Source organism: Ailuropoda melanoleuca, chromosome 4 (genome assembly GCF_002007445.2).
Source record: "Ailuropoda melanoleuca isolate Jingjing chromosome 4, ASM200744v2, whole genome shotgun sequence".
Taxonomy (NCBI): Eukaryota; Metazoa; Chordata; class Mammalia; order Carnivora; family Ursidae; genus Ailuropoda; species Ailuropoda melanoleuca.
Window position 1 is genome coordinate 80,130,042 of NC_048221.1, and position 25,821 is coordinate 80,155,862.

Sequence of the window (25,821 nt, forward strand, 5' to 3'; positions counted from 1 at the left end):
TTTCCCCACAAAAATCTCATACATTTAAAATAAATTTTTTTTCTTATTTAGGTTCTGGTTTGTGAAATGAGTTTTTCTATTATTGTGTACTTGGTCATTGCTAGTGTGTAACAGGAAAACTGTAGTTATTGTAGATTGCACTTCTGATTAACCAGCTTTCAAAACTGAGTTTATTTAGCTCATTTTCTTGGGTTTTCCAGTATAAAAAAATTTTTTATCATCAGCAAATAGCAGTTATTTCCTCTTCTTCAATCTGACACCTCATTTCTATTTCTTTACTTGTTGCATTAACAAATAATGAAGACAAGAGCTATCCTTATCTTGTTCTTAAATTTAATAAAACAGCTTTTACTGTTTCACCATTTATGTATAATGTTTGCTGTAATTTTTTTTTTATTAAAGATTTTTATTTATTTATTCGACAGAGATAGAGACAGCCAGCGAGAGAGGGAACACAAGCAGGGGGGGTGGGAGAGGAAGAAGCAGGCTCATAGCAGAGGAGCCTGATGTGGGGCTCGATCCCATAACGCCGGGATCACGCCCTGAGCCGAAGGCAGACGCTTAACCGCTGTGCCACCCAGGCGCTCCAAGTTCCCTCCTATTCTTTACTCAATATCTGAATGGGTGCTGAATTTTACCCAATTTTTCCTACATCTATTCCCATCTGATTCTTCTTCTTTAATATCTTAATGTAGTCAGTCACATTGCTACATCTTCTAATACTGAGTCATCCTCACAATCCTAGACTGAGTAAACAGTATAACAACCATTCCCCCTTTCTGGTACATACTCTAGCATAGGCCTTCTAATATTTAATTACCTTTATATCTCTCACTTTCTCACTTGACTATAAGTACCTTGACAGCAGAAGTCATATCTTATTCACATTTTTATCTCTAAAAGTTAGGACATATCCTAACAACACTGTTTGAATAAATAAAAATAATAAATAATCTGAGACTAAGAATAGTGCTTAAAAAATGGGTGCTTCCTAATAAGAGTTATGAGATGACATTCTCCAAGCTAACAACTCATTTGGAAGCCCAGAATAGATACTCCCCACAAAGGTTTGTATCCCAAAGATCAGCTGAATAACAGAGTCCTAACCTACAATTTGAGATCTACAGAACAAGGAAGAATAGTAGTAAGGCAGGCCAAATCTGACCTGTGACTGATTTATGCTTAGTGCAAGGGAATTAATGAGTAGCCCAAGGCAAATGAGTATAACTGGAAAAGTGGGCCTCTGAAGTAAAAGCACCAACCAGAACTAGTTACTTAGAAAAACAAGGAGACTGTATTGCAGAAGTCAGATTATGTGTGATGGCAAACAAAGACAAACAGCAGCATGGTCAGGAAGTCATGGTTAAAAACTCAGAATGCTGAAGGGAAAATCTTGTTTTATATAATCAACTGTGATACACTTAGTAAGTTAAACAAATACTCATTGAGTACCTGATGGCCATATTCATGTATAAAAGCATATTCATGTATAGAAGTTTAGTCAATCTATCATTGTGGAGAAAAGTGTACAGATAATTGTAATTGGGAGAGGAGAGTAAGAACAACCCTAGTAACAAAAATGTTAGGTAAACCTACAATTATGTAAATTTCACTTGCAATCATAGAGATTCAGTAAATATCTCTCTAGCCTTCTTCTTTTAAATTTTATTTTCCTTACTCTATATTTGAAACCTCTTACATACCTCTCACCTGTGACTGCCTCCTATTCATACACTGATAACAGACCTAAAAAACACTTTGATATTTTAATAAACCCAGACATTTAATTCTGACAACAAATATTTAAGAAAGATTTCAATATTGGGATGCCTGGGTGGCTCAATTGGTTAAGTGTCTGCCTTCGGCTCAGGTCATGATCCCAAGGTCTTGGAATCAAGTCCTCCTTGCTCAGCAGGGAGCCTGCTTCTCCTTCTACCTGCTCTGTCTGCCACTTCCCCTGCTTGTGCTCTCTGAAAAATAAATAAAATCTTAAAAAAAAAAAGAGAGAAAGATTTCAATATTACTACTAAAAGTATATATAAACTGGGGTGCTGTGTGGCTCAGATGGTTAAGCATCTGCCTTCGGCTTAGGTCATGATCTGGGATTGAGCCCCGTGTGAGTGGAGTCTGCTTCTCCCTCCTCACCGGCCTCTCCCTTGCTCATGCTCTCTCTCAAATAAATAAAATCTTTAAAAAAGAATATATATAGATTTAAAAACGGTACAAATTTATAGTGCAAACCCATTATTACATGACAATATATAATTTGGATTATACTTTGAAATGGATGTGTGATATTCTAATAAACACAAGTGATTTCATTCCCACTTTAACAAATTTTATAATGTAACTATTACCTTTGTCCCTGACAGTTGTTACCACATTTCTCTGCATTCTTTAAATTGATATATTTCTTAAAGTTTTAAAGATTTTCTTAAAAATTTTTATGCCCAACATTCCTCACACGGTATTTCAAAATGTATTCAGTTGCCAAAAAAGCCTTTGGCCTCCTTTGTATAAAGCTTTTCTAAGAATTGGCAAGTTTTAAGAATTTAGAATTTTGGTTTGCTCAAAATCTTTTAAAAACTTTTTGTAAAGAAAATTTTATTTATAAATTTAATATTAAGTTTTTCAGCCTTTGAAAAAGATTCCTTGAAACAAGACAATCCTGACTATAAAAAGGGAGAACAGTTTAGTTTTTATACACTAAGTATATCAGATGAAATTATTTTAGCAATCTGGGAAAAACTAAAAAATGCAACTTAGAAATGCAAGAGAAAGTATTTTGAAAAATTTGCAGAAAAGTATTTCAACACCTAAAATTAACTTCACATTCAACAGGGATTATTAAAGATAGGGGAATGAAAGTTTCCTGCATCTTTTTATAAAACTGTGGAGCTTTGTGTTTACAAATCTTTGCCGTGAGTACCTGGGATTTGAGAGGATTTCTATGAGGGCTAGTAGACTCATTTGGAAATCCACTAGAATAGCGCAGTTCTTTCGTAGAGCAGGCTGATACTAGATACTCAGAGTCTCAGTTTCAGTTTCTAATCCACACTGTACATACTGAGAGTTATTTTAGTATGCAAACAGAACTGGAAAGTTCTCATTTGTTTAGAATCTGAGTAATACATCACAGCCTATCCATAAACCTGGACTTGGGAGACCAGGATAACTGCTAAGCATTTTAAGCATGGACCAAGAGAACAATAAACTTTCAATTACAAGGCTTGGGTTTCCCATTTGATTGATGCCTAATTTAGGTTAGGGTCATAATGACATATGTTAGGATCACAGAAAACAGGCCCTTTTGCCCTAAAAATGCAATCTCTTTATGTAAGAGGGATGGACTACCCTCAGGTGAAACTGCCTGAAAAGTCCTAATCTCCACTTCAATGAAAGATAGCTGATTACTTAAGGATAGACTTACTGAAAATTATGTACATCAAGAAAATCAGTAACTTCAGAGAAAACAGGTTTTTTTTTTTCAAAAAAAAATGTAGGTCTGCAGAAAACATTATACAGATATACTAATGTGAATACTGATTACTGATTTAACTAAACTTGTAATAAATATATTAGAAGGATAGGATAAGAAGATATAGAGATAGCCGAAAAAAAAAAAAAAAAAGCTAAAATCTCATTTACCATTATCCAGAAGCCAACAGACAATGTCTCTAAAAGGGATAAATCAAGAAATACGAGGGTAGGCATATTATCACCATAAATGGGACTAAATGACATTAGAAATTGCTTTTAAAAGGTTAGGTTTTTACTCTAAGAAACAGAACTGAGAGTTAAGTTAGGGCAGGGATTACCATTTTTCACTATAAACCTTTTATTTATTTATTTTTTCAAAGGTTTTATTTATTTGAGAGAGCAAGACAGAGAGAGAGAGAGAGAGAGCGTGTGCTGAATGCACTAGTTGGGGCAGGGGGAGGAGGGCAGAGAGATAGGGAGAAGCAGAGTCCCCTGATGACCAGGGAGCCAGAGGACAAGGGGCTCCATATCAGGACCCTGAGATCAGGACCTGAGCCAAAAGCAGAGGCTTAACCGACTGAGACACCCAGGCGCCTCCACTATGAACCTTTTAGTATTAACTAATTCTTTTAAATACGTAAAGCATTTTTTAAAGAGAGTAAAGATACCCATAAAAAAATCGTTTCATGAAGCCTGTCCATCTTATTTACTTCTAGGAAAAAAGATAAATGATTGTATCTGTTACTTAGCTGAAGCACATTTAATGAGGCTATACATGTAGGATTCAGTGCAAGAGATTCAGTCATAAGACATTTGTCAGACTATGAATAAACATAAGAAAATAAAACAGTATTAAAAATTTCATCTGTAAAAGGTATGCATCCCATGTAAAGACAGACAGCACTACATTCCTGCTTGTATTTTAAGTTTCTTCTTCTTTTTTTTACAATAAAAGTCATAGTACAGTAATTTAAACAAACTGGGTATAGTATGAATCCAGAATGCTCTAAAAAGAGATTAGTCTATTATTCTAAATACTCTGTCTTTCCTTCATGTTTACTACTTAAAATACTAAACAAAGATTAATTCAGAATAGAGTCATGATCAATGCAGTTTTGATTAAACTCTTTTTGAAAGCATTCTTTTTTTTTTTAGAATTTATCTTTGGAAATAAAAGATGAGCTATTGAATGATACACATATGAAATGTGAGCAAGTAACTTTCTAATCATACATAGCTATGTCTGAGCCAACATAATCACAGATCAACCATTTCCTTTTATAAAACGAAAACCGAGAAATGCTTTAGAGGCAAAGAGCCTAGCAATATAGTTCAAATCTGTCCAGCCAGAAGTTAAATACACCATGGCAATAAAAGGGCCTCAAGCAATTTTACATTTATAAATGACCTACTTATGACAAGATGCATTAATTTCAATAAGCAGACAATAGTATTATCTACCACTGTACATAGTAATTTTTAAATTAGGGTAAAAGATGAAGAGAAAGTTAGCAAATCTGCAACACTAACATTCTAAGATTTGGTCTTTATATAACCAAGGAATCTGTCTTTACTTATTCATTGACTAATATCTATGAGAAACAGAAATCTGATAGTTTTAATGGCTTTGCGCTCTTCTACCCAGACTGCAAGCCTGTTATGTATCCTCCTGGACCATCTGTTTAGTGTTGGTGCTTCACAACTACATGTGCTCATGTTTTTGATCATGCCATTCTAATATAAAACTAGTTGTAACAGATTTTTTTTTTTGGTAATAGAACCAAACTTTCCAATGGTATCTTTTTTTTTAATATTTTTTTATTATATTATGTTAGTCACCATACAGTACCATCCCTTGTTTTTGATGTAAAGTTCGATGATTCATTACTTGCATATAACACCCAGTGCATCATGCAATACGTGCCCTCCCTACCACCCATCACCAGGCTATTCCATCCCCCACCCCCCTCCTCTCTGAAGCCCTCAGTTTGTTTCTCAGAGTCCATAGTCTCTCATGTTTCATTCCCCCTTATTTCACTTAGCATTATCTCCTCCAGTGCCGTCCACGTAACAGAATTTTTTAAAAAATTTTGAGATATTTTTATGGTAACATATAACTACATAATATTTGCATGTCACTATGAAACATCTGAGGTAAGTATTTGCATATCTAACTTCAAATGTGCATATACCAGAAGGATTGCTTTATGAAAAATAATTAACTGGGTAAGCATCATCACCATATAGAGTTATCTAAGCAGTAAGATATCTCTGCCTTGAGTATATCAGGGAAATAAGTGTTTTTTTTGGTTTTTTAAAAGATTTTATTTATTTATTTGACAGAAAGATAGAGAAAGAACACAAGCAGGCAGAGCGGCAGGCAGAGGGAGAGGGAGAAGCAGGCTCTCCGCTGAGCAGGGAGCCTGACGTGGGGCTCAATCCCAGGACCCTGGGAACACGACCTGAGCCGAAGGCAGCCGCTTAACCGACTGAGACACCCAGGCACCCCAGGGAAATAAGTGGTTTTTTAAAAAAGTATCCCTTCACCTTAATTTCTCTCCCTTCTCACATCAGTCACTGCACATGATGGCAACCAATAAAACCTAGTATCAATATCATCTTGTATATATCTACAGCATATTTTCATATATATTAACTAATTTGATCTTTACAAAGACTGAGCAGTCATTTTTGGAGGTGTGTAACACATAATTACCACACAGAGATCTCCACACTGCTTTCCTTCATGTGCTTTCTCATAATTTAAGACACATTAAGTTACCTTCAAAAGTTGAAAAATATCTATGACATTTTCTAGTTAGCCCGTGACTGAACTAGCAGCATTATACTCACTGATTTAACAAAGAGAACTAATGCTTTAATTTAAAAATTGCAAACGGACACAAAAAGAATAAAAATTCAATACTATACATATAATTAACTTTGGTTTTATGTGAGTTGGATAAAATGACTGAATATCTATTTACTTTTTACTTCTTATAATGAGCCACATGGGCCCTTCAAATACTAAGTTAGCAGTTTTCCAACTTTTCAATTTGAGAATCCCTTTCTTTCCACTCTTAAACATTACTGAGAACTCTAAAGAGCTTTTGTTTAGATGAGTTATATTTATGTATATTTACTATGTCATAAATTAAAATTAAGAACAGCAAATTATTTATTTTTTTTAAAGCAAATAATTTATTAATCCATCTAAAAATAACAAATTCATTGTATATTAACATTTTTTACAATAAATAACTATCTTTTCCAAAAACAAAAAATTTTAGTGGGGAGTGACATTCTTTTACAACTTTGTAAATCTCTTTAATGTTTAGCTTAAGAGAAAACATGCGGATTCTTAAATCTGCTTCTGCATCCAATGTGTTGTGACATATTATTTTGTTCAAAATATGTGAAAAAAATTGACCTCTCACAAATATGCAGAATATTTCAATAGCTAGCCCTTTCAGATAATTACTGATATTCTTCTTTGATACTACCAAACTTCAGTACAGTAGTACTTTCTTAAAGGTTGGTTGCAATATAGAATATGAAACCCCATCAGCGAACTCTTCTTACTGTTATACATTAAAATCCATTGATCTATCTGGCACGTTTAATACATGTCTTACATATGTGTGATTTCTTATCATGAATGGTCATTTTGAAAATATTTGTCCACTGAGTTATACAGATTTTCCAAACATTAAACATTTTATTATTCAATATGAAAAATCACATTAATTAATATCACCTCCAATCTCATCTGAAGTGTCTTTAAATATTGAGAAGCTACCAAGCTCATGTTTTCTGTAATTCAAATTTTATCACAGACACCACAATCAGTTGTTATCCTTGAAATGGCAGGCTCACTTTGTTCATTTTGGAAAAAATGTCTGCCCAATAATCAAGCCTGAAGAGCCAGTTTGTCTACTAGTCATTTTTTCAAACAAAAATAGTGTTCCACAGGGGCGCCTGGGTGGCACAGCGGTTAAGCGTCTGCCTTCGACTCAGGGCATGATCCCAGCATTATGGGATCGAGCCCCACATCAGGCTCCTCTGCTATGAGCCTGCTTCTTCCTCTCCCACTCCCCCTGCTTGTGTTCCCTCTCTTGCTGGCTGTCTCTGTCTCTATCAAATAAATAAATAAAATCTTTAAAAAAAAAAGTGTTCCACAAAACAGAGACTTCTTCAGCTTGCAACTCAAGAAAAATTTATAAGTACTCTTCCTTGAGATAATTGTCACATTTTATTATGCAACAGAAGTGTTTTATGCATACGTCCCAATTTGTCCTATAGAATATTAAAAACAAATATATGCGAGGGCTCAATATAATAACTTTTACTGCTTCACCAAGAACATTTTAAAGTGAAACTCAATTTCTTTTTAACTCAAAGTACACAGAGTGAAGAATATAATGACTATCAGTACAGCTTGGTACCACTCCTTGATTCATGTTAAGGTGTCAGCAGTTTTACCCATCTTTGCTTTTGCACCATCAGTGTTTTCGCAACACAAGCAAAGAAGGCAGATGACATCTTAATATTTTATAAAAATAATTTCAACCTTGTAGACTAGCTGGGGTCTGTTAGGTCTCACTTTGAGATGCAGTACTAGGCAAATCAATTCCTGTTCTTGGTATGGAGACCTGAGGATTTGTTGTTATGGCTAATCAGTGTCTTCTTAAGGTAAGAGAACATTCTTTTATATGGTGGTCAACCACATGGTCAGTAACTAAAACAGTTTATAGCACCAACAAGCATCACTGATCTGTGATAGAACCTTCATCCATTGTCCTTAAACCTTATCATAGGGTCAGAGAGAAATTTGTTTTAGTTGGTATTTTGGGGTAGCATTTGCTCCAAATCCAATCAGTTCTAGAGACTCAAGAAATCTCAAACTGAGCTGATACACAATTAGGTATTTTACTTGATCAGTGATAGATTTGACTGGTACAGCTTTCACTCACATACTATCAACTCAATAGAGAAAGAATTCTTAATCTTAAGTCCATAAGCCCTCCTAGGATAATTTCAGTAGTTCACTTGATTAATCACCAGTGACAGGTATAATGGTTATTTTTGAGAAGCAAGAAAGCCTTCTAAAATTAAAAAACAAACAAAAAACTTTAAAAAGTACAATCTCTTCTAATTAACTAAAATATACAGCCATAGAAACTTACCTTAAATAAGAAATTTTAAAATTCAGTAACAAATCTTTTTTTTGTTTTAAAGACTTATTTATTTGTCAGAGAAAGAGAGGGAGAACACGAGCAGGGGGAACGGCAGGCAGAAGGAAAAGCAGACTCCCCGCTGAGCAAGGAGCCTGATGCAGGACTCGATCCCAGGACCCTAGGGGATCATGTCCTGAGCCGAAGAGAGACACTTAACTGACTGAGCCACCCAGGGATTTCAAGAAAATCTTTTTGCATCATCAGTTTCTCTAATATTAAAAAAAAAAAAAGTCCCTCTACAGAATTACTGTAAAAGTCCCTATAAGAATTCTATTAGGAGCAGAATAAAATTACCACAATATTGGCTTAATTTGCTCATTTCAGTGTACCATAAAAGGCTCCAAAGGGATCACAAACTAACTCCATTATAAGCCCACCAATTAAAGGGGGGGGGGAAGATAATCCAATAAAAAAGCACTGCTAAAAACAGATATGAAAGAATACAATAAAAAGTACTAGCAAAATAGAAAGGAAATACAACCCACATACACAAACCAAGTACCGTATTGGAAAATACGTGAACTGAAAACCAAGGTAGAGGAAAGGTACACAAGTAGGGAAGTAAGGAATTATTAACAGACAAATTAAAGACTTTGCAGCATGGTCTACAAATGGCTCAAGAGAAATTAACTGTTTTAGGAACCTCCAATTTAATAAAATGGGTCCCTGGTTCTTAGAAGACAGAGGAATAAATGACATAAGATTTTAGAATATTGTGAAAGCAGGTGGGAACGCAAAGTTGATGGATAATGGGATATTCAAAAGAAAAATGTGCAACACTCAATAAATACTGGACTTAATTTATGCATTGCACAATTAAAACAAAAATAAAAACAAAACTTCTGGAGAACTATACAAAGACCAAAATTCTCTTCCAGAATAAATAACTCAGTAACAGACTTTTTTCAGAATAAAGTATAAAACAGAGCAATTATATGAATACTCTCAGGTAACAGAAAAATTTATTGAGAACAGCACTGCCCCAAAACACTGGCCTGAGCTCTTTCTACAAGCACAGACAAAAACTTCGAATCATTACAGTTAATAGAAGTATAACACAAAGATGGCTAAATTTTAACAACTGAGTAGTTAAAATGCAGCTCAATTTTTTGGGAATTGTTAAATCTCCTAGATAAGTTAGATCCTATAAATGCAGACTTTAAAGCATTCTGACAATCCAAAAGAATTAAAATAACCTCAAAACTATTTCACTAAATAAAAAAATGAAATATGTACTAACAGTAATGAAAATGTAAACAAGAGTACAAATACATAGCTATTGAAATGTTTCTCATATAAAATTAGGCATCATTGTCAAAACATATTGCTATATTACACATTTAAATGTTTTCAGTTGCAAGTTAAATAAAATAAATGTCCTTATTTTCTCACGCAAAATTAAGTATCCAAACTTAACATCCACTTTTCTAGAAATACATAATTTTAAGTCTGTCTGTTCAGCTTTAACCTTGGCATATCATCTTTCATTCTTCCCTTTCACACACTATCTAGAATTCCATCAATTCCTTTTCAAGTTCTTGAACTTGCTGCTTCTTCTCCACTCATACGTCCTACCCTGACTAGAACAGAACCTCACCACCATAAGGACAGAATGCTATCCGTCACTACCCATCTATCTTCTACTATCACCTACTTGTTCCTGCCTATTCCTCATCTTTGTGCCAAGCACTAGCACAAGTTTCACTGATTTGCTGATGTAGTCTCAATACTGCAATAGTATATAGTGTGCTTCATAAATACAGGATGAACAAATAGAGTCCATATTCAATCTATCCTACAAACTAACAGCAAAGTGATTTTCCTAACACTTTTAATTCCCTAATAAGTAATTTTAAATGGCTCTACAATGCCTGCCATGTGCAGCCTAAATCATACTGGTTATTTTTCAAGTTTCCCATAATCTGGCCTACTCTGTCTATGCAAATTTATACTCTATTTCCCAACTTGGATGGATCCTCTACCAAGGCTAGTCTCCTCACCACCTCCCAAATCATAAGTATAATATGCTTTTTCCTCATGTTGATTCCCCAGCTTAAAATACCCTCCTCCCCTCACCTATGGCTGCTCAAGTCCAATCATTTTCAAGGTTTGAATTAAATCTAACTTCCTAGGGCACCTGGTGGCTCAGTGGGTTAAGCATCAGACTCTTGATTTCAGCTCAGGTCATGATCTCAGGGTCCTGGGATTGAACCCTTCATTGAGACCCGCATTGGGCACTGCGGTCAGCATGGAGTCTGGTTGTCCCTTTCCCTACCCTCACCTTGCTCTCCTGCGCACGCACCTGACCTCTCTCTCTCTCAAACAAATAAATAAAATCTTAAAAAAAAAAAATCTAACTTCTTTCCCTTGACTTCCCTATCTATACCTCTAGAGGCCAAACCTAACTTTTTTTTTTTTTTTTAAGATTTTATTTATTTATTTGACAGGATAGAGACAGCCAGCGAGAGAGGGAACACAAGCAGGAGGAGCAGGAGAGGAAGAAGCAGGCTCATAGCAGAGGAGCCTGATGTGGGGCTCGATCCCATAACGCCGGGATCACGCCCTGAGCCGAAGGCAGACGCTTAACCGCTGTGCCACCCAGGTGCCCCCCAAACCTAACTTCTAACTAACTTCTAAACAGCAGGGCTCCCTAATCTACTCACACTAACATACACATCCTCTCTTTTACTCACAAAAAAAAAACATAAAAAACTCATACAAATTAAAAAAGAAAAAAAAATAACAAGAGATTTGCTTTCAAATACATACTTGGGATCATTCACCATTCATTACAGATTCTTTTTTTTTTTTAAGATTTTATTTATTATTTGACAGAGAGAAAACGCACAAGCAGGGGGAGTGGCAGGGAGAGGGAGAAGCAGGCCTCCGGCTGAGCAGGGAGCGGGAGGTGGGGCTCCATCCCAGTACCCCAGGATCATGACCGGAGCCAAAGGCAGACCCTTAACTGACTTAGCCACCCAGGTGCCCTTGGATTCATCTTTTTTTTTTTTTTTTAAAGATTTTATTTATTTATTTGACGGAGATAGAGACAGCCAGTGAGAGAGGGAACACAGCAGGGGGAGTGGGAGAGGAAGAGGCAGGCTCATAGCAGAGGAGCCTGATGTGGGGCTCGATACCACAACGCCAGGATCACGCCCTGAGCCGAAGGCAGACGCTTAACCGCTGTGCCACCCAGGCGCCCCCCTTGGATTCATCTTAATTATATATATATTCAATACTTTACACAAAGACCTAAGTTTAAAACAACTGACATGTATATTCTATTTACAAAGGTGGAAATACAGTTCATTTGCAAAGATTTAAAATACAGAGTTGGAAAAAAAATAACTTTCAATTATGAGAAAACTCAACACTCCATTTTTCCTCACCATTCAAGTTAACAGAGAATTTACTGTGGTTTACCCTTTTATAACCAGTCTTGGCAAAAATAGATTGGAATATTGCCTCCATTGTTTTTTCTTCACAATTTCTTATCCTCCACAACTCTGTAGTAATCCAGGTCTTAAACAATGAGTAGGACCCAACACCTAAAACTAAATTATCTTCCTTGGTCCTTTACCACCCAAGGAAAGGAAAATAGTCATGTTGTCAATAATAACGTGACGTTCACTTTTTTCTAGCCTTCACTAGGAAAGCAAATTACATTAAGAATACACTATTGTTTTAAATTTCCTGAAAGACTACTGAGATATTCCAGAAAGTTAGATGTTTAAAACAAGCAGTATACTAATATGAAAAATTAAAATTGCTAGTCTTCTTCCTTCCTATTAAATTTTCCTTTAATTATAACACCATTAAAATTAGCTATTTATTTCCCAGCTTTCAAAATACTCATTTCTACCACTGGTCTTAATCAAGAAACCAAGAATAAGGAAATAAATTCTTTCTCAACCTTAGCTATTTTCACTCTATTCCATTCTATCCACCCATTAGTAAGGTCTAACCTTGGCCCTAAATCATCATTCAGAACTGCAACCTTCAAAATCTCAAATTCTGAAAGTCCCCTCTGACTTCAACCTCCTAGTCACCCTTTCTCACCTTCTCCTTCTTTTTTTTTTTTTTTAAAGATTTTATTTATTTATTTGACAGAGATAGAGACAGCCAGTGAGAGAGGGAACACAAGCAGGGGGAGTGGGAGAGGAAGAGGCAGGCTCATAGCGGAGGGGCCTGATGTGGGGCTCAATCCCAGAACGCCAGGATCACGCCCTGAGCCGAAGGCAGGCGCTTAACTGCCGTGCCACCCAGGCGCCCCTCACCTTCTCCTTCTAATCCTACTCTCTTCCTTCATCCTATTGTGACCTCCAGTCTATCAGTCTTCTCCTGATGACACCTGCTTTCCTCCTCATTTTAATGCTCACACTCTATTCATTTCAACTGTTCACCTGGATACCCCACCCTACGTCTGTCTACATTATCCATCCCCAATTCGGAGTAAACTCTACAGATCTTTTTGTCAGTTTCTGAGCAGTGAAGTATCATTGGGTAAGTTACTCAACTATGCTGACTGGCTCCACCACAAATACGTGCTTTCCAAATCTCAGATAAGGCATCAACCTTACATGACAATATTTGCATTCATCTTTAACTGACTCCCTTTGTGATTTCCTCCCAGCAGGCTTGTGAATTTTCTTTCTTTCCTCAAACTTCCAGCCTTTTAATGTTGCTGTGTTGTTGTTTCCTAGGATCTATCATTGGCCCCTTCTGTGTTTTTTTTCTGACACCATGTCTTTAGTTTCTATCACAAACTTAAAAGCAAATTCCTGTATCTCTCTCTATTCTAGACCTTTCCCCTGAGCGCCAAACCTATGAATATCCACCTGCCCACAAGATATTTCTCTGTTCACCAGACACTCCAAAATTAACTCAGAACTTATTTTCTACACTTCCCCTCCCCTCAAATTTTTATCCTCCTGTAATGTCTTACTTAATAAGGGCACTACCATCTGCTCCTTACCCAAGTAAAAAGTAGTCATCCCAGTAATCCCTTTCTCATTCTTCGTATCAAATTGGTAACCAAGTCCCATTATTTCCATGCTCTCTTCCCTATCACTTCAACATCAATGCTGTTTCTATCTCTATTCTGGCCCCCCTAAGCACCAAATTCAATCCTTCTAAAATGCAAATGCTATCTGTTTCAATTCCTTTTATGATTTGGATAGCCTATATTACTGTTTTTCAAGCTGAAATAAGGTAATGACACCTTTTTAAAAAACAAAATTACCCATAATCAGGATTTGGGATGCCTGGGTGGCTCAGTCAGTTGAGCGTCTGCCTTTGGATCAGGTCATGGTCCCAGGATCGAGTCCCACATAGGGCTCCTTGCTCAGTGGGGAGCCTGCTTCTTCCTTTGCCTGCCGCTCCCCCTGCTTGTGCTCTGACAAATAAATAAAATCTTAAAAAAAAAAAAAACAAAAAAAAAGAATCTCTGAGGATTAGTCTACAGATATCCTAAGAGTCCAAAGACCCAGTATGAGAAAGTGACTTAAGACACCAGTCTTATTTATTCTATGAAAAAAAAATCTCTCAATTGTGAATTATCATTGCAAAAGAACTTTGTTATTACCACCTCTGGAAAAAGAATTTAAATTACTGAAATGAAAACACAAAATTAAAATTCCTAAATTACCACAGACCCCCCCCCCAAATATCTGTGGACCTAGCTTAAGAAACACTAGCTTTGATGTTTAATTTTATGTGTCAACTTTGATGGACCACAATGCATAGATATTTGGTCAAATATTATTCTGGATGTTCTGTGAAGGTGTTTCTTTGGATAAGATTAACACATAAAACAATGGACTCTGAGTAAAGCAGATTACCCTCCATAACGTGAGCGGGCTTCATCCAATCATTTGAAGGTGTTATTGGAACAAAGGCTGACCTCCTTCTAGCAAGCTGCCTTTGAACTCAATGCAATTCTTCCCCGAGTCTCCAGCTTGCCAGGCTGCTAGCCTGCCCCATCAATTTTTAAACTACCCAATCCTCCACAATCTCATGAGCCAATTCCTTAAAATAAATCTTTCTCTCTCTCTCTGTATACACACATGCATGCACGCACACACACACACCCCTTGATAGTTCTGTTTCTCCAGAGAGACTCTGAAGTAACACATGTCTCTACAGGAAAAAAATCCAATCTTCTTAACATGGTATCTAAGGACAGTCTCCCAATCCCCACCTCTTCAAACTCATCTCCTATGTGCAAAAAAATCTATGCTTCGGCTATACAAAATAACCTATAGTTATTTGATTCTACTGTTTTTAGTCACATCTCCATGCCTCTTTTTATGCCATTTTCCTCCTACTCCCACTGTTTCTGATTCCAACTTACCAAATTGGTCCTATTCAACTCATGTCCTAGTTCAAATTTTCCCTCTTCCTCTTTGTGCCAACATTATTTCAAGAACATAATTCCACTATGTAACACATGTAGCACACTGCAGTTTATTTGCATGTTGTCCCCCTTACTAGTGAGCAAAGATCATACCTTATTCAGCATCATATCCCAGCACCTACCAGATAGCTTGTGATACAGTGAGCACTCAGAAACTACTCACTGACTAAACTGATCTTTGACAGAACCATCCCTTCACCCTTCTCACTGAGTACTGTATTTAGATTCTGGCAAAACAGATCTCAGCCCCGAGACCCACTCTGGCCCTCCTCAGGCCATGCCCCTCACCACTGGACAAGCAATCTATGGAAACAAGAGGATATATCCATCCACTTCCCCTTCTAGATGACACTGCAGTCACCAGGAACTCTGGAATTTCTTGCCCAAATATCTCTAACCCAATTACAGGGCTTGCACAGGAATCTTTCCTAGGTCTGTCCTGAGGATGGACCATGCTACTGATGTATATACCCCTGTGTCAAGGACTGCTGTTTGGGGGGCGCCTGGGTGGCACAGCGGTTGAGCGTCTGCCTTCGGCTCAGGGCGTGATCCCGGCGTTATGGGATCGAGCCCCACATCGGGCTCCTCTGCTGTGAGCCTGCTTCTTCCTCTCCCACTCCCCCTGCTTGTGTTCCCTCTCTCGCTGGCTGTCTCTATCTCTGTCGAATAAATAAAAAAAACTTTAAAAAAAAAAAAAAAAAAAAAGGACTGCTGTTTGGAAGAGCTTGGATCTTGCGCATGCATGCAGGATGTCCACAGGCATGCACATGAGACCTCTCTGTGGTGTTAGAGATACGGATGTGGGGAGGAGGTTGGGCTCCATAACATTCTGATGTGAAGCTGAATATTGGAATTCTCAATTCTATAAATTCTTAATTTGAATCTTTCCTTTTAAGTCACTATGAAGGTATATTTTTCAAGATAAAAGATCAGAACATAGTCAACAATTTATTAGCCTAGTTTATAACCTTTAAATATTTAGGCCTATTGTGGTAAATGAATGCTTCCCTGAGTCTCACAAGTGTCAGAATAAAGTTGATGAGTTTCATCAACCTAGTTTTATTAAATATTGAACTAGCAAAATAGAGCTAAGATAGCACAGGAATAAAATAAGGAAGAAAGAGAATATAGACGTACCTTTTTTTATTGTACTTCACTTTACCACACCTTGTAGATAATTACGTTTTTTACAAATGGAAGGTTTATGACAATCTTCTGTTAACCAAGTCTATCAGCACCATTTCTCCAACAGCATTTGCTCACTTTGTGTGTCTGTGTAACATTTTGGTAATTCTTGCAATATTTCAAAATTTTCATTAATTATAGTATTTATGATGATCAGTGATCTTTGGTTTTGCTATATTGTAAATGTTTCGGGGGTGCCACAAACCACACCCATGTAATATAGTAATCTAATCAGGAAATGTGTGTGTTTTGACTGCTCCACCAACCATCCTGATCCAGGAATTAAATTTATAACTTTCAAGGTAGTTTTTTTCCTCTATACCATACCAACTCTCTAAAAATAGCTAGCTTGGTAATGACTAAATTAAATACTAAACAGACATCTCTTAATATCAATTAAAATCTCAAATATCATTTTAAAATATTGAAATATTATGCTTAGAGTGGGACCAGTCTGTTTCACAAATCCTAAAAGAAGGTTAACTTGTGTCCTGAAAGAGTGTAGTTAAGAACTGATGTTCCTTGGGGCACCTAGCTGGCTCAGTTGGAAGAGTGTGCCACTCAGTCTCGGGGTTGTGAGTTCAAGCCCCACACTGGGTGGAGAGATTACTTAAAAAAATAAGTAAATAAAATAAAAAATTAAAAAATAAAAATAAAAAAGAATTGCTGTTCCTTTATGAGTTTCCCATATTAATACATATTATAGAGAAAATTTTCAGTTAAAAAATTAAAAAATACTCCCATATGTAGCAACTACTTTCTGTTCTCTAGGTTCTTATCACTTTTTATAGCTTAACTAGATAAGGAATCAGAGAATCAGACAACCACAATAGACTGCTCTAAAGGCCTTAGTCCAATATACGGCTGTGGACAAAAATCTCAATATGTTGGATATCATCAGTAACATTATTGGAAGCCAAACTGAAGTCACTGCATATTTTTTTTTAAAGATTTTATTTATTTATTTGAGTGAGAGAGAGAAAGAATGAGCACAAGTGGGAGGGAGGCAGAGAGAGAAGAAGACTCCCCACTGAGCAGGGAGCCCAATGTGGGGCTCGATCCCAGGCCCTGGGATCATGACCTGAGCCGAAGGCACACACTTAACCAACTGAGCCTCCCAGGGACCCCAGTCACTGTATATCCTGATACCATATAAAAGCATAGATTATGACTTGTTCTTACAACCTCAACTCAAGCTAGACATAACATAGGTAGGGAAACTATTCAATAAAAGTAATTAAATAACAAGACAGAGAAAGAACAAAAGAAGAGAGAAATAGAAGACAAACTAGGGAGACTGGGTGGCTCAGTTGGTTTCAGCTCCAGTCATGATCTCAGGGTTGTGAGATCAGGGATCGCATCCATACTGGGCTCCTTGCTCAGGGAGGGTCTGCTGGAGATTCTTTCCCTTTCCCTCTGTCCTTCCCCACCACACTCATGCTTACTCACGCTTGCTCATGCTCTCTCTCTCGCTCTCTCTTTAAAAAAAAAAAGGTAAAACAAACTAAATTCTATAATATTAAAACTAGAGTTCTCAAAATTTTTAAAGTTAATAAAATTCTAAAGTGTTTCATTCATTCCTTTGACATTTAATAAAAACTAGTGACATGCCAAATCTATGCTAGGTGCTGGTGACACATAACAAAAATCTCTAGCATCTAAATGCTAACTATCTAGCAGCTGCAGCACTTTAACACAATTTGGTAAAGACAGATATGGGACGATAGGGGAGAGAGCAACTAACTGTGCCAAGAGACTTCAGAGGGTGTCACAGAATGAGTAAAAACTTGCTAGGCAAAAAAAAGGGGGAAAGGGCAGTACGGAAAAATGATTATAATAATAATAGAAATAAAACAAAGATCAATACTAACAATAATTTAATCATGCTACATGCTAAGCACTGTGCACAAATTATCCTATTTGATTCTCATAAATATGTGATTCTTTTTATCCTGTTTAGAAATGAAATTGAGAAGTAACTTGCTAAAGATCATACAGCTATATAGAGGTGACACCAACAGAGATTATGCAAAACTAAGCTGTGAATGATCATGATTTGTTTGACAAAACAGAAATAGGTAGGTATGGCCTAGCACATGATAATACTTATGACAGCAACCAACAATGGGGATACAGTGGTCAACAAAACAGAAAATAGATACCATCTGTGCCTTATTAGATTAAATGAAAGAAACATCATCTTTCATCTCATAGATGTAGGAACTGAGATTTCAAAATGCTAAGTAAATTGTTTAAGGTCATACACTAACAAGTATCATAGTGAGAATTAAACCCTGTCTGACTTAAAGTCTGTCTGACTCAAAGCCCAAATTCATTATAGACTTTACCACATTACCTCTCCATTATTCATTCATTCAACAGAAGTATATCAAGTACCTACTGTATGTCAAGCACTATGCTAGGAATAAAGATGAAAGACAGAGTCCAATATATAGAGAGATAGAGCCCTATGTCCGATAACTAGCACTGAGAAAGAAAGATTTCATTTGGTTGAAGTACAGAAATGCCCTGCGGCATGCAGAAGAGCTGGCCCATCATTCCCAATCTCTAAAGAGCTTCCCCTTCCTATTAAAGAGGACTGATGCCATGTCACAGGCTCTTACAGAGATTCTTTGATTCAAGGAGCTATTCAGTGAAATCCAGGATTCATCTCTAAATGCAGTGAATCCCAAGCCAGTGAACAGATTTCAAAATTATAAGGCAGAGGTGGTAAACTGCATGAAGAAGTCGATATAAACAAGGTCCAAAATGGCAAATCCAAAGTCACTAATCAGTATTCTTACTTTTAGTACACATTGTAGATGAAAAAAAAAAATTCTACCATAAGCCTTCTATAAAAAATTTCTATGTCACAACTGAAAGCAGGAGTACCAGAGTAGCAAGCCAAACATGTAAATTATAAGTATATAAATAGATTTCCACTTTGGCCAAGATGGAATATCAAGAACTAAATTTACCCTCTTGCTTGAAACAACTGGAAAAGCAGGACAAAATATATTAAGTGTTTTTCAAGGCAATGGACATCAGGCAACAAAGGACAGTAGATCCCTGATAGATGGGAAACATACCAGATGAATCCTCAACTGCCCCAACTTAGTACCATGAAGGAGTTCCTAGGCCACAGAACAGAGATGGAGAACACAGGTAGAGCAATGACCTCCCTGAGGTGAGATGCAACTTAATCTATAAACAGCAAGATGACTGTCATATACAAAGTAGAGTACCTAAGAGTAGAGAGGCTCACAGAAAAATCCAGACATCTGCCGAGGGTATCCCTCAAGTCTTCCGTGAGTACTTTTTAGTATCTACATGTGAGGAAACTACCCAAGAACAGTGAAAAAACCACCAAAAAGGATTAGAGGGAACACCACCCAGGCAGGGCTCACACAGGTCCAGGAATAGCTCCTGTTCTTACCACCCAGACTACTCAGAGGGTTTTGCCAGTAGAGTGACAAAGTGGTACTATGTGATATAACTTAAAAGCAGGATCTGAAAAGATCAAACTATTTCAAAGTAATTTAACTATATCCCAGAACAAAGCTCAAGAAACCTAATGAAATACAAAAATACCCAGCACCCTTGGGGCGCCTGGGTGGCACAGCGGTTAAGCGTCTGCCTTCGGCTTGGGGCGTGATCCCGGTGTTATGGGATCGAGCCCCACGTCAGGCTCCTCCGCTATGAGCCTGCTTCTTCCTCTCCCACTCCCACTGCTTGTGTTCCCTCTCTCGCTGGCTGTCTCTATCTCTGTCGAATAAATAAATAAAATCTTTAAAAAAAAAAATACCCAGCACCCAAAAAGGTAAAATTCCAAAGTCTAAGATCCAATAAAAAATTACCAGGTATGCAAAAGCAAGAAAACACAATCCTTTATGAGGAGAAAAATCAATCAAAACCAATCTAGAAATGATACAGATAGAATTAGTAGAAATAAACATTAATCCAGTTATAACTATATTCCATATGCTCAAGAAGCTACAGAAAAGACAAAGCATGGGGCGCCTGGGTGGCGCAGTCGTTAAGCTTCTGCCTTCGGCTCAGGGCGTGATCCCGGCGTTCTGGGATCGAGCCCCACATCAGGCTTCTCCACTAGGAGCCTGCTTCTTCCTCTCCCACTCCCCCTGCTTGTGTTTCCTCTCTCACTGGCTGTCTCTCTCTGTCAAATAAATAAATAAAATCTTAAAAAAAAAAGAAAAGAAAAGAAAAGACAAAGCATGAAAGCTATAGAAATGGGAGATATAAAAAAAGACTGAAATTCTAGAATAAAACTGTAATGTCTGAAATGAAAAATATGCTGGACACAATTAACAGCAAATTAAACACTACAGGAAAAAAAGATTAATGAAGTTGGAGGCATAGCAAGATAATCTAAAATGAAACAGAGAAGACTGAAAAAAACTGAAAAGAACATCAGTGAACACCAAGCAGCCTGATTTACATGTAATTGGACTTCCAAAAAGGGAAGTGGGGGCAGGAAAAATACACACACACTTAAATCTTTATAAATATGTATTTTTTTAAATAAATAATGGCCAAAATTTTTCTGAATTTGTTAAAAACTACAAACCCACAGATCCAAGAAGCTCAACGAACTCCAAGCAAAACAAACATGAAGAAAAGTATATAGTTTCATTTAGAAAGGGTTCTCACTCACAAATTCTGTAAACAAATCAGAACAAAGTCAGAAATGACTTACACTAAGTCTAACTTTTAGTTTAACTTACTGGGTACAATTTCAACTGACAATTTAATAGAGTACATTAAATCAAACATTAACTTGAGTGAAGTACTTACCAGAAATCTTAATGATTTTAAAGTTAGCAAAATACGGCTTTAAAAACAATGTATATTTTGTTGTTTTATTAGGTAAATAATTCATTAAAATAAATTTATCTTATTTTAGCAAACTATTTTTAAAAAACTAATGCCTATTTCTTCCTTTTTTTTCTTAATTTTCTTTTCCTTTAATTTATATAGGTCATTCAGAACAGAATTAGGACACTGAAAAAACTTTTGAAGAAACTGAGAGGTGGAACTGAAAACAGAAGCAGATTTGAGGTTTGGAATGGAGCTAGTCCTCCCCCCCCCCAAAAAAAAAAACCAAAACCAAAACAAAAAAAACCCTGGCAAGCACTATTTTGAACACCATTACTTTCAAAATATACATATGTATTTTTAAATATAAAACTGCACTCAAAGTGGAAACAAATTAAAGTGTCTGTTTTTAGCACCTCCGCTAACTATTCAGGACTCAAAAAAATTGAAGTATTTTTTGGAAAAAGAATCATTAAAATAAAAAAACATTAAAGTGGAAAACAAGGGGTCCCTGGCTGGCTCAGTCAGGATAGCATGAGACTCTCAATCTCAGGGTCATGCCTTGGGCATGAAACCCACTTTAAAAATAAATAAATAAATAAATAAATAAATAAATAAATAAATAAAATAAAGTGGTAAACTAAAATAATGTATTTTCCTATTTTGTAAAAACATTTTTTTTAAGGGTTCAGAATACAATTTCAAATTTTCTGTCTAAAAACAAGAGAGGGGAACAAATTCTGAGTATCTACTGTAATGGCTACCCTTCCTGTCATGTGTGTTCCTTAAAATAGAAGTCAATTTAATTATTCTACCATTTTGCTTAGGGAATAGTGGGATATTTCAAAGATAAAAAATAGTTTCAGGGAGAGAGCTGCCAAAAATATATTTACTATCCCTGGAAATAATTAATGTCAACATTCCTTTTTCCTTTCTTAAAGAAAAAAACATATACACACATTTAAATAACATATATATATATATATATATTTCTTTGGGTGCCTATACAAATAAAACACCTTCAGAAAGCATACAGTAGTATAATACCTCCCTGAAGGATCAACACATACATGAAAAACAGCACACAGACTACAAATATCTCTGAGCACACAGACTGAGAAGTTACCACTGGAACACTTTTGAATTTGACTTCTACCTCTTTTAAATAAAAAATCTAAAAAGAAACAATTTCCTACAAAATACAGAAATGATACTTTATGTTATTTGTCTATTCACTGTGAACTTATTCCTTAGTAACAATTATTTATTAACAATGCACTTAATTCCCACATATATAAAAGGTAAGAATGCCTTGAAATTGAAAGTTACAAACTACTCTTGTAATCAGATTCTATTCAAGAGACAAAAGGCTAAATACACATATTTTGGAGTACAACTATAACATTCAGAGTTCGTACTTAGAAAACCTACACTGATGTACTTAGAATGCATGTGTGCTACAACACCTATAATGATAAAAATGGTTATTTCACTGATCTAGCTACCAACATGATTTTGATATCAATTCCCATCCTAAAAACACTTTCCTACTTAATACAACCCAATATCACAAACATAAAAGACAAAGATTTTCCCACTAAATCATTATTTCGTTGTCATCAAGATGTCAGTTACCGGCATTTCACAACTAGCCTTAAAAATACCTTAAAATGATCTCCCAAATATTAATCTGTTAATTCACGTAATAATCTCATAAGATTTGAGTTACTGTACGCACTTAAATGCTACAGCAACAGTTCTCACCAATCAGAACTATTTGAAATTTTCTCTTCTGAAATCTGTTATTACTTCACTAGTTTCAAAATTTGAGCCACTTATTTTTAGATACAAAGGTTAATAAGAAACATTTCTGCATCAAATACACACAACTTCACAGTAGAGGCTTTATTCTCCCTTAGGAAACAATTCTCATATTCTCTCTCTCTCTTCTTACCAAATGATCAGAGGACAATGTGGTTTGGATTTCAGCACTGAAGACAATAAGTGACAATATACGGTTTGCAGAATAAAAATTAAAGTTTCACAATTCTAACAGGTATAATTATTAGGTTGTGATAAACGGGCTGGTGGGCACATAAGACTATCACCCCTTTCAAGGTCCAATTCTTAAACCACCTGAATTCCTTTGGCCAAAGATCCAAATTAGGAGCTTCAAACATAAAGTCTCTAAGTTTTCAGTATGCCCTTTTTAAAAAAAAAAACAAGTTACCTAGAGAAGAAGAAAAGAACACTTACATTTGGAGCATGACCTGGTTCAAGAATACCCCATCCACCAAAGCCACATATTCATCCAGGTTGGTCCCATTTCCTGCAGCCAGAGGTCCAAACGTTTTAACCTAGAACAGAATGATCATAAGGGCACGAACGCCCGTCTCCATCTCTGCAGCCACAAATAATGCAGCAAAATATACAATAAATAACACCCTACTTACCCAAGTGACCAAGGGGCTAGTCATAAACTGCTCCAGAAGGGGAGTAAAAATCTCGTTCTCCATTTTACAGATAATGTATTTGAAAAAGGGAACTACCACAAAAATACGCCTACGGAATAGATCACTAAACGTTGAAGAAGTAAGTAGAAATCAATGAAAGTCCATTTTGGCACAGGAAGAAAATCCCATCGTGGAGGGGAGAAAAACTCTCCCTCCTCAAAAAACACCCCAGAGGGGAACGAGTCGAAAACCCGAGACGCGGCTTCGACAGCAGCCACGAGCGGCAGCTTGCGCTGGAAATGTCTGTACCGGGCGAGGAGGGGCAGAGAAAAGGCATCTGGAGGAGGAGGAAGGGAAAGGGGGCTGGAGCAGCAAGACAAAAAGCCCGTCAAGGTTGCCCAGCTCCTGGAGGAACCAGACCAGCGAAGCAGCCCGCAATGAATTAATCCCAACGTGGTCTAAACGAAATACCACGTTAGATACCACGTTACGGGTTCCGAGCGGCAGCCAGGCTGGACCTCCGCGTTCCGCTCAACACGTTCCACCCACCAGTGGGCATGGAACCGATTCGACCCGCGGAGCCTCCCCTGCCCGCAGCCCCTCACCAACGACAGGCAGGGCTCGCCCCTTCTCCCCGAGCAGACACCATCTCTCCGCCGCCCTCAAGCCTCGCCTCCAGCCCCCTTCCCCTCCCGGGGGGTGGGGGCTTGAATGTTGTCCCTAATCCCCCAGTTTCCTGACCCCCGCAGCCTTTTCAGCGCGCCTCTGGGAAGCCCTAGCACAAAATCACCGCCGCGCTCCAGCCTCCTCCTCCGCCCTCTCTGGAGGAGCCGGAGTAACGGCCTCAGAACCGCAGTGCCGCATCACACCCCACTCCTCGCCGCCCAACCAGAGCCACGAGCCCTCCGTCAAAGGGAGCGCGCTTCTCCCTCCGCGCCCATATCCTTCCGCCGACTCGCCGCCCCTCCCGCGCCGCAGCCTCTGGATTGTGGGAGAAGAAAACCGCTGCATGAGCGCGCTCCCGAGCGCGCGCGCCCCCGGGCCGGGCCCGCCGCCGCCCAGATTTTGGCGGCGGGCGCGGGCGTGGACGCGCGCTCGCTGCAGCTGCTGCGGTGACCCGCGCCTCGCTTGAGCTCAGGACTGCTGCCAGGGCGTGGGGGGCGGGGATGGGGAAGGCAGAGGAAGGGGTCTGTCTGCTCGGTCGCTCATGCCTAATTATGGTTTATTTCCTCCCCGAGTGCCTTCTTTGATGTGTGAAGGAGAGGGAACGAAATCCTTCTCTTTTAAACAGGAGGGATGCAGACAGCCTTTTTCGGACAGTTTGATTTGATCTCTTAAGCGTGCTTTCGCCAGCAAAACGGAGTAGGAAAACTCAGTGCAGCAAATAGCAAAAGAGGGACTTAAGCTGCAAACTTGGTTTTGCTTGCTTTTTTCTTTTTTCCTCTTCTCTTTAAAAAATCCAGGTCACTAAAGCATGAATGCTCTTCAAAGTTGCAAGTGAATGTAGTAGGATTTTAAATAACCAAAGCTGTCTTTCAGCATGTTGGTATTCCCTGACTGGAGCAAACGTGATTCAGACATTGTTGTTTGACTATTTGGCTATTGAAAAAAAAAAATCCAAACAAAATCAAGAACTACTAAAAGGAAACATCTGGAAGCCATCCAAGATGGGTGACAAACAGATTACATATTTGTCTTAAATCTCTATGCTATGCACGACTGGAATCATCAAAGTAATTGTAACAGTTCCCCAGCAAAATCAAATGTTACTCCTCATTTTGAAGGAACATAAAAACCTTTTCCCTGGGACAAAATGGGCATGTAAAACAAATTTTTTTTGAGAAAATAAATATAGTATTACAGTTTTGTACTGTTTGCTGTTTACATTTACATAAATCTCTACTTTGAGTACTTATATGATATTTTAAAGTAGCAGTAAAAATATTTTATAACACTAAGAAACAGCAAAATTTCTTAATTAGGTAATTGAGAGCATGGGCTCTAGAGTCTTCCTGCCTGCTTCAATTCCAGGCTCTGATACTTCCCAGCTGTGTGAGCCTAGGCAGGCTAGTGAACCTCTCTGTGCTTCACTCTCTTCATATATAAAACAGGGCTAATAATAGGGTTAAATTAAATGGCAATCTATAGTAAGTGCTCCATAAATGTTATTGATGTTCTTTTCATCATTATTCCCCCAAATGAATCTTTAGGAAAAAAC

At 37.5% G+C, this 25,821-nt stretch overlaps 1 protein-coding gene across 10 annotated transcripts in view; it reads right to left on the reverse strand.

Moving 5' to 3' along the window:
* Nucleotides 1-24,467, reverse strand: part of CCDC88A (coiled-coil domain containing 88A) — a 122,027-nt gene extending 97,560 nt beyond the window's left edge. For 5 of the 10 annotated variants that reach the window (XM_034659152.1, XM_034659149.1, XM_034659154.1 and 2 more), the window contains exons 1-2: nucleotides 23,604-24,467; nucleotides 23,407-23,507 (exon numbers count right to left, since the gene is read on the reverse strand). In XM_034659152.1, coding sequence (XP_034515043.1) covers nucleotides 23,407-23,507; nucleotides 23,604-23,666 — 164 coding nt within the window. In that variant the 5' untranslated portion in view covers nucleotides 23,667-24,467. The remainder of the gene's footprint in view (nucleotides 1-23,406; nucleotides 23,508-23,603) is intronic. The other 5 variants (XM_034659155.1, XM_011237779.3, XM_011237761.3 and 2 more) reach the window with 2 other exon arrangements.
* Nucleotides 24,468-25,821: the final 1,354 nt, after the last annotated feature.